This window comes from Buceros rhinoceros, unplaced genomic scaffold, assembly GCF_000710305.1.
Source record: "Buceros rhinoceros silvestris isolate BGI_N320 unplaced genomic scaffold, ASM71030v1 scaffold7398, whole genome shotgun sequence".
NCBI lineage: Eukaryota > Metazoa > Chordata > Aves > Bucerotiformes > Bucerotidae > Buceros > Buceros rhinoceros.
Genome location: NW_010425059.1, coordinates 20,568 through 31,452, shown reverse-complemented (window position 1 = coordinate 31,452; position 10,885 = coordinate 20,568). Strand labels below are relative to the sequence as shown.

At 41.1% G+C, this 10,885-nt stretch overlaps 1 protein-coding gene across 1 annotated transcript in view; it reads right to left on the bottom strand.

Annotated features, from left to right (window-relative positions):
* The window catches only part of LOC104497714 (histone-lysine N-methyltransferase 2C-like), a 95,586-nt gene extending 85,009 nt beyond the window's left edge, over positions 1-10,577 (bottom strand). The window contains exons 1-2 of the mRNA XM_010140996.1: positions 10,503-10,577; positions 1,652-1,769 (exon numbers count right to left, since the gene is read on the bottom strand). Coding sequence (XP_010139298.1) covers positions 1,652-1,769; positions 10,503-10,577 — 193 coding nt within the window. The remainder of the gene's footprint in view (positions 1-1,651; positions 1,770-10,502) is intronic.
* Positions 10,578-10,885: the final 308 nt, after the last annotated feature.

The window sequence follows — 10,885 nt, the reverse complement described above, 5'->3', positions numbered from 1 at the left end:
TACACAGTAGTGTGGCAGCAGTTGATAAGCTTGAATTACTTTGGGGTTTTTTTTTAAAGAAACATATTCAAAATTTATAAAACTTACCACTTATAATCACACTTTCTGTCCCCTATGCTGATCTTCATAATGCTGTTTCTAGCACATGTGACAGGAAGAGTAATAAGTGGAATATAGGCCACAATTAGAACTACCCTTCCTTTCCCCTACTCTCTTTCTGCAGACGATACCTGCTACCTCTTTTTCACTTTCAACTTTAATAAGTGGTAATTACCTACTTGGAGAAGCTGGAAAAAAGACCATCCGAATTCACCATCACCAGCAGCTTCTTACCAGCAGCAGAAAAACAACTGACAGAATAAAACAATGCAGCATTCTTGTATAAAGCTTTTATCTCCTTCCACAAACCATTAACAAACTCCACACAAGTTGTGACTAAACACCCATGATGCTCCCCAAAGCCTACAGGCTGGAGTACAAAGCCTCCACCTCCATTCACCTGCTAGCAAACAAGAAGCAAGAGACCAGCATGTACAGTCAAAGCTCATCCTCCACCCACTCGGTAATTTCAGCCTCCTCTTGTACAGCTTTGACTACTGCAACCACGTTCCTGTATGGTCTAAGTAAGAGGCGGCTCCAAAATGGCTCTTTTGAGGTCCTCTGCTTGTTCTCCCTATAAATCTGCACTAAGCACAGATTCCTGTCTTCATCTTTAAGGACTTCACAACTCTACCTCCTTTACCTAGCTGCTATGAGGGTAATTTGACAACTCCCTTAACCTGGCCAGCACTTTCATGCAATTGCCACCCTCACCACCAGTGCTGGTGTCTCTGTACCTCCTTCCACTTGGCTTGCTATACATACAGGGCCAACTAATTATATTTATAAACCCTTAGGTCTCAATGCATTTTTAAGACTTATTTCTGTCAAACCAACAAACTTCTGCCAACTGGCCATGGCATTGTCCTTCCTGGACCATTCCATCCTTCCAGACGTACTCAGTCCCTGGGTAAAAACTGGCAAATGGCTACAGCCACGTCCCAGGCAAAGAGATGACAGTTCTTCACCGTGACCTTTATCTTGTGTGTTAGCTCATCTAACACACTGCAGATTCTTAACCTGACAGACAAGCAATCACAGACTGTTACAACAGTATTCGGTCCAGTACAATGAGATCCCTCTGGTAGTGGAAGTGTTTGGGAACTTTAATAACAAATATTTACAAAAGCAAGAAAAGAGATTTATCTTGCTTCCTAAGCAGCAGCAGGAAGCATTCGCATTTGGTTATCCCGGTTATACCTTCGGTATAACCTGAAGGTACAGGGCAGTAAGTAATACTGTATTTTGGCAGGTATTCTAAAAACAGCAGCTATTACTTCAAAGCTTTTCTGCTTGCAAAACCAGCAAGAGAACCTTTACCTAACCATGCTGCACTACATTCCCAACAGACTATGTGAAGCTCCTGCTTTTTAAATAGCTTTAATTAATATAGGTTTAAATAAAACAGGGTATTTTTATATGTGCCCAAATGCACATATCATGCTATAAAATAAAAAAAGAAATATTCTTGTCTACAAAAGTCCTGCATAATTAAATGCAATTACAAGAGAGGAGCAATAACCAGACAGCATCATCACTACATGCTCATTACCTGCTTCCACAGTGTTTTCTGTTTCTGCTGCCTCCAAACCATCCATACTGTCTTCATCCTCCACTGCAGTTTTCCCTCTACTCCGAGGCCTGCAAACAGAAGGGAAAACTCCTTTAAACTGCAAACATTTGCAAAACTTTAAAGTTTTAAATTTAAATTGGGATCTAAATAATTTCATTTTGAGGGATAAATTTCAGCACTAAATTACGTCAAATTTAAGCTGAACCATGATTTCAGTCTTGTACAGATCAGAAGTTGCACCCCACACCGTTTTTTCCTGTTCTAGGTAACGTTCTCAACAATGTAGGCTTGAATCAGCAGTTGGCCCCTTAGGGTTTTCTGATTATTCTTACAAGAAAAATACAGTAACAAATTTTTCCTGATTGAAAAAATACATTATATCCGCAAGGTACAAGCATCCTGTTCGCTCCACATAGGAGGCAGCTATAGATAGATATGAAAGAACACAATCCAAAATCTGGCCACTAGTTACATACACTATAAAATAGATTCCAGCCCATCCATAGCATCTGTCATCGTTTAACCCAGCAGACAGCTAAACACCACACTGACACTTGCTCCCACCTCTCTCTGCCCCCAGAGTGGGATGGGGGTGAGAACTGTGGGGTGGGGGAAGAAGTAAAATTCATGGGTTGACATCAAGAGAGTTTAATAGGATAGAAAAGGAAGGGAAAATAATAACAACAATATTGATAAAAGAATGAGAATATACAAAAACAAGTGATGCACAATGCAACTGGTGACCACCCATCAACCAATGCCCAGCCAGTTCTCAAGCAGCAGCCCCCAGCCAGCTTTCCCCCATTTATATACTGGCCACGACATCTTACGGTATGGAAGAGCCCACTGGCCAGTTTGGGTCAGCTGTCCTGGCTGTCTCCTCCCAGCCTCCTCCCTGGTGGGGTGATGTGAGAAGCAGGAAAGTCCTTGACTTCATATAAACACTGTTCAGCAACAACTAAAACAACGGTGTGTTATCACCACTATTCTCACACTAAATCCAAAACACAGCGCTGCAGCGGCTACTAGGAGGAAAATTAACTGCCCCAGCTGAAACCAGGACAGGAGCATCCTTGGAAGAATTTTTTATAGAATAATAATGATGCTAAAGCAACTGAATTGAAATACGTGTTATTTTCAGTGAAAAAATATTATGACACGTATAATAAAATGTTATGAGAGATGACTAGATGTCATCACACTAAAAAAGTCATCATGTGAGGACCACACATCAAAACCGAAATACCTGGCAGATTTGTTTCAATTCCAACCAAGGTCTGACAGAAAGCAGACAGGTTTGTGCCACCAATTCCAGCCTTTTTTCCCTGCCTGGCTCTTCGGCAACTAAAGTGGTGGGCTGTGGAGAAGCCCAAGCATCCAGATTCCCAGCTGTTCAGCAGCCCATTTGAAAGTGAGCCAAGAGCTTGGCACCTTGCCTCCCAAATTTTCAGGCTACTTGGCAACCTGCCTGGCATGCTGACAGAAAGCCTGGGAGACCCTGGGAGCTTCTGATTCCAAGTACACAAATTCTGTGCAGTTTGGGGCATCTCAGCGGTTCCAACATCCCAGAGCTCCCAGGCAACCATTCACCCAACCAACATGCCTTGAATTGGGATGCCATGCAGGTCAGCACACAGGCACCCCGCTTGTACCCCCCAACAAAACCACTCCAGCTCCTTTTTCATGAAGGATTCTGAAAGGTTTAGGTTTAGTTCTGTGTTGAGGGAGGAAAGGTTGCAGGGGGGATGGGCGGGGGCGGGGTTTAAGCGATTAAATCATCCCAAAACAGCTTTTTTTTTGTAGTCTTTTGTAATACTTATCTATCCAAACTACTTCTACAGAACAAGATCTGCTACATCAGCCTCAATGTAAACTCTATAATGCAATGCCCTTGGTTCTCATGGATCAAAAGAGAATAACATGCACAGAACCAGAACCATCTTTCGAGCCCATACGTGTGGCTCCTGCTAGAAGAGGAGTGACTGTCTTGGCCTATGTAACAAGATCCCTTCAAATCATTTTGGGACTGGTTTTGTCTGTGCAAAGGAGGAAAAGAAGAAATAAAACAAGGCTCAAACTAAAGCCTGAAAAAAAACACTGAATCTACAAAGGAGCTGACAGGAAGAGAGAAATAAGAGATGGACAGAAGGTCTTCTCTTGGCATCCCTGTGAAATTTGTTCAGGACAATGCTGAGACACACGGGTGCAGTGGGAGCCAGAGGGATACAAGGTTATCTTCCCCCATGCATGGCTGCATATCATTATGCAGTGCCAGCGTACATGTAACACACAAAACAATTAATAGCCTCCTTAGACCAGACAGAAGCCAGCATCCTCTTCAGCTTTCTGCCACTTTACAAGCTTCCGGAGTAGCTTCTCAAAACTCGTGTTTCACAAATATTTAAACTAGAACAAACTGCACAGCACCCAGAAAAAACTGTCGTACGCTCCTTCCTTCAGCCACCACACCAGCCCACCCACCCATACGGCGACTGGTGAGCTGGCTGGAAGGGGGCACTCGTTTTGGAAGTGGGAAGGCCACTAATGCTCCTCACAGTACCATCTGAGATCATCACACAGGTTTATTTCCATCCATAACAAAGAGTAGGGACGGCAAATGAAACATCATACTCATCAAATAGTACAGGCTCCTCCGGCAAAACAGAGATACAAGAAGAAAGACGTAACGCTCTTCTGACGCTTAGAAAAACAGTGCGGCTGGTAAGAAGACAAGAGCATTTAAGCATTACATTTCTTGCATTTCTTCACCACATTTGAGCACATCAGGCAGCACCAAATGGAAGGATGGGAATGCAGGTAAGTGAAATCACTTCCCTTGGTGCAAGAACGCTCAAAAGCTTTACAGAACACAACCAGCTAAGAACGGGGATTATTTCTAAATCCTACCCCAATTATTCTTCTACCAACTATCTGTCTGCAACGCAGTTACAAGTTGGTACTAAACCAGGATTACCTTGAAATCATCACGAAGGCAAATAATAATTCTGCTCTCTTTACAAGTACCCCATTTCAGAGTTCTCCAACACAACCCTGCAGGTGAAGGTCACTGACAGTGGAAGATACAAGACTGTTTATGTTTATTTAATAATTTACATACGTCTTTAAACTTTCTATTAAAACTACATTTCATGTATTAAACACCGAAGTACCTCACAAAGCCTTTTTAAACATTTTGTTTAAACAAGAGCAGTAGTCACTCCTTGAACTCCCTACCGTATTTCAGCGACCTATTTAACACTAAGGGAAATCAGAGGTTTCAATTAATTAAACATAATTGCTTCTTTCAACAAAAGATATAACCACGACCGGTGTTTTCTTGCCATTCCCCTCCCCCAAGCATTCCACAAAAAGCCTTCGTAATGCTGTGCATGTTTTAAATAAAACTGAAGAAGTGGTGGAAAAAATACTGGATTGTATCATTAGTGCTTTTTTGCTAGTTACATTCATTGGACAATTACAGGAGAGATTTTATAGCCTAGAAATTCATGTTTGGCTTAGAGAACAAAATAATTCAAGTCACAAACCAGTGAAATACGCACAGTACTGACAACTATAATTTCATGTTTCCACAGAAAATGCCACTTGAGAAGGCCACATAGCATACTTAATTGTTGCAATCAACATTTGTAATAAGAATGGGTTGTTTAATGTTACTTGCATTAAGTTTATACATTTTATTTAATAGTTTTATACATAAAGCTTTGAGCTTGTTTGCATAAAACTAGATTTTTCTGCTGACAAACCCTATAAAATTTTATTTTTCTATTTCCTTATTCCTCTCCCCCTTAAATAAAGTGGAAAAGCAACCTGAGCTCTGTTCTCCTGAGACTTACTTCTGAAGTACATCCTTCTGTTGCGAGAAGACTACTGGGGCAGGACAGAGGTGGGACCAGCTTCTGCTGCCCTAAAACATTCCGGAACAATGGCCCATGACTATCGTCCTTCGCTCACACACAGCCTGAACCGTAATTGTCATATTGAACATTATACGGTGCAGAACTGAGGGTATCTCAACGCTCAATCACAAACTTTCTTACTAGGAGTAGTAACCACACCACGCTTTTACACACCATTGCAGAAAACGCACCAGCCCGTGCCGGCAGAAGCCCCGAACACGGAGAAGCCACGTCCCCTGCAGCTTACACACCAAGAACAAAATGTACAGGCAGCGCCTGACCAATACGGACTCCAGAACAAAACAACAATAAGTATCAGTCGGTACAACAGGCAGTGGGCTTGGTACTTGGGCTGAACTGCTGCCAAGCTTTCTGCAACTGGCTTTCTTGCATGTCTTTCTCCTACAATGGAGTTCAATTTAGAAAGAAAAAAGAAACAAAAGCACCTCAATTTATGTTTAAAGGAACAGATCCACTGAGGGACATATAACTTCTTTAAGTGGTTAAAGCACGTTCACCGTTCCATCAAACAAAGCCAACAGAAGACAAAACTACAGTTTTATAAGTATACAGAACTCCAGTTGAATGTAATTACTGTCTACAATAATTTTACTCATATTTGCATAAAATGGAGTCATTTATCAAAATCCTTTGTGACCTGCTCCTAAATTTGTTATCATTTAGCTTTCTTAGCTAATGTCTTTCATTAATCTTCATCTTTAAATACGCCATAGTAAACAAAAATCTGGGTAAGCATCTAATTAAATTTAGCCCACAAGAGAAAGAGCCTACAAAGACCTTTTGCCAGGCTCAGCGAAGCAACAGGCTTTCCCCCAGTGCTGAGGGAGTGACTCGCTGAGGGCAACTCCACCGACACAGGAACATCACCAGGCACCTGAGCTTCTGAGGAATGCACAGAGAGCAGCCCAGACGCGGGATGCAACAGTGTCTTATTCACCTGCAAGTAATCAGATACCGCTACTTCTCTTTTTTCTTCAATGCATGACATTCTTTGTATGTTTGGGGTTTTCTGTTGTTTTTTGCTTGTTTTTTAAACGTGACAGCAAAAGCACCTTAAGCTGACAAGTACAATGTAGGTCAAAGGCACATCTTGGATCTTACCTATTCTTTCCACAAAGCCATAGGGATTAAGGCCATGGGCCAACATCTCCTGGAACCACATGAAGTAACTCCAAGCTGCAATCCTCAGATGTCTGTTACTGCCAGGATGCTACTTTATGATCACCCAGAAATTATCCTCACACACCAGTTGCTGCAAGTTCTCCGTAAGTTGCTATCAACAAAATCAGGTGACAATTTGTTCAGACCATCCATGGAAACTACCTTACTAATCCAGTGCATTTTATTTCAGGCTTATGAGAGTGTGTAGAAACCACCCCAGAGCTTCCCTTCTTTCTCAAATGCTGAAACCTCTAGATCATTCAGGGGAGAAATTACCTTCCTTCCTACACTTTGCAAACTGCTGAGCAAAACGATGGTACTAAATATATAAAACAGGGCCAATAATAACCTTAAAATGTAGTGTAACATCTGGGATACAGTAACATCCTAAACCAGCACAGATGTCTTGTTAAATGAACATCTGTCCACAGCCTTACCCTGGAAGATGGTACAGGAATGATTATAAAAAGGTTCAATTACTGCTGCCATCAGTACGGCTAGTAACGAATTAATGTTCACACGACAGTTGCCCAAGTGAAAACTGTTTTTTCACAAATCTTTTTAACAGGTGTGCAAAAGCACATGCTCCTGCTATTTCTAAACCATAAGTACAGCTGTAAAAGTTTAACTGTGCTTAAGCATAAGCTGGAATATCTAAGGTCCAGCTAGTGGCCCCACGCAAGGGGATCCACAGCAAGCAAGACAGAATCAATTCGTGGAGGTATCTACAAGAAAAGGGGGTGGGGGGATCCCTCTCTGAATGCTACTTTTCAATGCAGTCTTTATTACTTCTAAGAGTTGAGAAAATTCTACAGCCAGGTTTGGATAAAGTGAAGGATAAGACTCTTACGAAGGAAGCAGGGCAGCAGCCAGCTAGCTAGAACTGATTTCAACAGCTCTAAACACTAACATGCCTAAAACAGGAAACTTGCTATCATTGACTCCAGCTTCAAACCGATTCCAAAGAGAATTTTTTTAATTGAGCAACCATTAAGAGGTGAAAATATTTTCTGCGCTTGTCCTCCACAATATTCTCTTTTGTGGAACGCAACAAGTACTTCCTTCCTATTTGCTTCTTATATTAGATACGTGTATACTAAAGACAGAAGGACCCTGATATATGGAAAAGATATGCAACAGAAACATCACGAGTGATGCAAAGGTGAAAAAAAAAGCTGACATTTAGTAACAGAGAGAAGTGAAAGACTGTAGGAAACCAGTTTTGTTTAACAACTACAGAACCAGACTTACTACAATCTCATTATAGAACTTCTCCAACCTTCAGTTTCATTACTAAAAGATCTCAAAAATACACTCGATATTGCCTAATAGTCTCCTGGTACAATCAAAGAATAGTGTGTGTCTTAATACTTCTTATTTATAAAGCATTAATAATCTTTTAATAAGTAACTACATTAAAGAGAAGTGACCCAGCTTACATTTAAAACCGAAACACTGCAACTTCCCATCTTGCATCTCCTTTAATCAGTAATGATCTGAAAGACACTATTCCTTCACTCAGCATTTTTCATTCACCCAGGCTATAACATGTTTAGAGCTGAAGCTTTTTTCACATCTATATTTTATACAGTTATCACTGAGAGAACTAAACACCTGAAATAAAAAAATACAGCCTTTGAGATCAGGATCTCTGAGAAAAATCATTAAATGAATCTGGCCTCCGCTCGCTCGGTGATTCTTATCTAAACCCTTCCAGAACTCCCCTGTGAAAGGGAGATTTGTCAGATCTCCTGCACTACCCAAAGAAATGCAGATAGGAATCTTTTAAAGATTATTTGTACTGAATGTCACAGATGCATCTTTGCTTTTGTTCTAGAGCACAGTCACTGTTGACAAAAAGTAAGCTAACACAAGGGAAGCCAGATGATGAATGCAGAGCTCTTGAAGAAAAAAGGCCGTCCCGAGAAATGGCTTGGAGTAAAATATCGCATGTCAAAACGATTTGCATTGCACAGTTCTAACAACAATTTAAAGGCCAAACAAATTAGTCCTTTTAAATAAACGTGAAGTTTGGTTTATCTGTATTTTCAACTTCAACTGCTCTTGCATAGTCTGCTGCACTATGTGGGTTCTCAGGCCAATACTGGAGCAAAGTTACTTTCCGTGGGAGACTGAGAAAGGCAAATAGGATGTCCTGCCAGCAGGCACTCATCAGAACTGTCTACCCGAATCAGAGGCATAATTACTGCAGCAGCAATGTCATCTCACTGTTGGAAAATCTTCATCTCAATTCAGTTTTGCAGAAGGCCACCAGATCCAAGAGCCTGAAGCTACGTGCTGCTGCGTGATGAGGCTGGTCTGGTCAAAGTGACTGTCTTTAGTATTTTCTCTGCTCTTCCCTGAAGTTATCTGTAGATGTTCAGTTTGAGTCTGGAATTGCTCTTTTAAAAGATAAAGCAGATGAAGACTATCCCAGCTGAAGCAGAGCCTTAGTAACAAGACCATGAAACAGCCTTCGCAACTTGTTACCCATTTGGGAACATCCTCAGTGATGATGTTGAGAGAGAGGGTCCCAGCAGCCAAGAACCAAACTAGGCGGATTCAGTATCACCAATGGTTGCAGGCACAAAAATAATAAAACTTTTCACATGAGCCCGTAAAATACCCATGGAGTCACAGCTTTTGCTACAGCCAGTTTACGGACTGAAATATTGAGGCTAGGACTGCTACACTGTAATGCACCTCTGCACACCTTTTTGTGATACGTTACGTGAGGAATTCCAAGTGCGATATTAAAAGTGTGAAGCCCTGCTGCCTGATCTACATGTACGGACTGTTCAGATTCAGAGACAGTTCGAGCAAAAGACAAATCATTCAAAAGGCTTTCAGATCTTTCATCTTTCTTCAAACTGACTATTTAGACATCCATAAATTCTGTAAAGTGGAAACCACTCTTAGTTAAATACCTGTCACGTTAACTCAGCAATATACAGCATCAAAAATTGCTACAGGTTCTTATTTCGCAAGAACAACCTCCCCACTGTCTCCCCACAACTCCCCATCGTCTGACTTGCACTTTATATTTCTAGGTCTGTAACACAAAGCATATTAAGCAGACCTCAACCATTTTACACATTTTGGAAATAATTACAGAAAAATTTCTAATGCAATTACAACCTTCTGAGGCATTACAAATTTGCAGTTTTGCACAAACTGCATCCTTCGCACATTCGTTACTGATGCACTCAGCCACATTCACTACTGAAATGATGCAAAACACCACACCAGAATTTCAGCACTTGGAATATTTTTAAAAATCCTTTCTGGAACCAAATTAGACAAATCTTTGGGAGCACCAGCAGCTACAAGTAGAGCCATCTGCGTGTTTGCAACCCCAGCTAGTTCTGTGCATCTACCTGGCTCCAGACTTGGTAATGGCTACCTTCTTATGATACCTAGAGACAACAGTTAGCGTGAGGCTCTTCGATGAATTTGCCAAGCAATGCTTATCAAGACCACTGAATGTTTTCACATGTTCTATTTTTACAGGCAAGGAGAATTAAATGGCAACGTTAACAGCTGAGAGACAACTGGCATTATCAAAACCACAAATCTTCTAACCTTTGCAAGAGTTTCATGTGTGCACCTGCACCACCACACAATGCACTTGTCCAGAGTTCTCCTTCCTTCAAGTAACCAAAGTTGTATCAAAATACACTACCGCATCAAACACTGTTTTTTCTTGTCGAGCAGCGTTAGCATCCACTTACATCCAAATTCAAGATTTGTTTCTCCATGACGACGGCCACGGCAAGTTTTAACTCCTCCAATCTTGAGACTGCCATGATGCCCAGAACTCTTACCCTCAACAGTACCAAGCTTGTGTATTTTGAAGAATTAAGAATTATCCAGCTACTTGCTCTTGCATATATTGCAGGGTTTGCCTGCTACTCTCTTCTGAATAAAGGTGACAATACAACGGTAAGAACTGTAATTCTTGTGTCTGGTGATTTCAAGATCCCATACGTAAAATTCAGCAGATCTGAGTCATCATGCATGAGAAACAGCTGCCAAGTACTTGGAACTTGGTGGAAGTTTTGGTCTCTGTGAACAGATTTTTATAATTTTAGCACCATTAATTAAAAGTCATTTT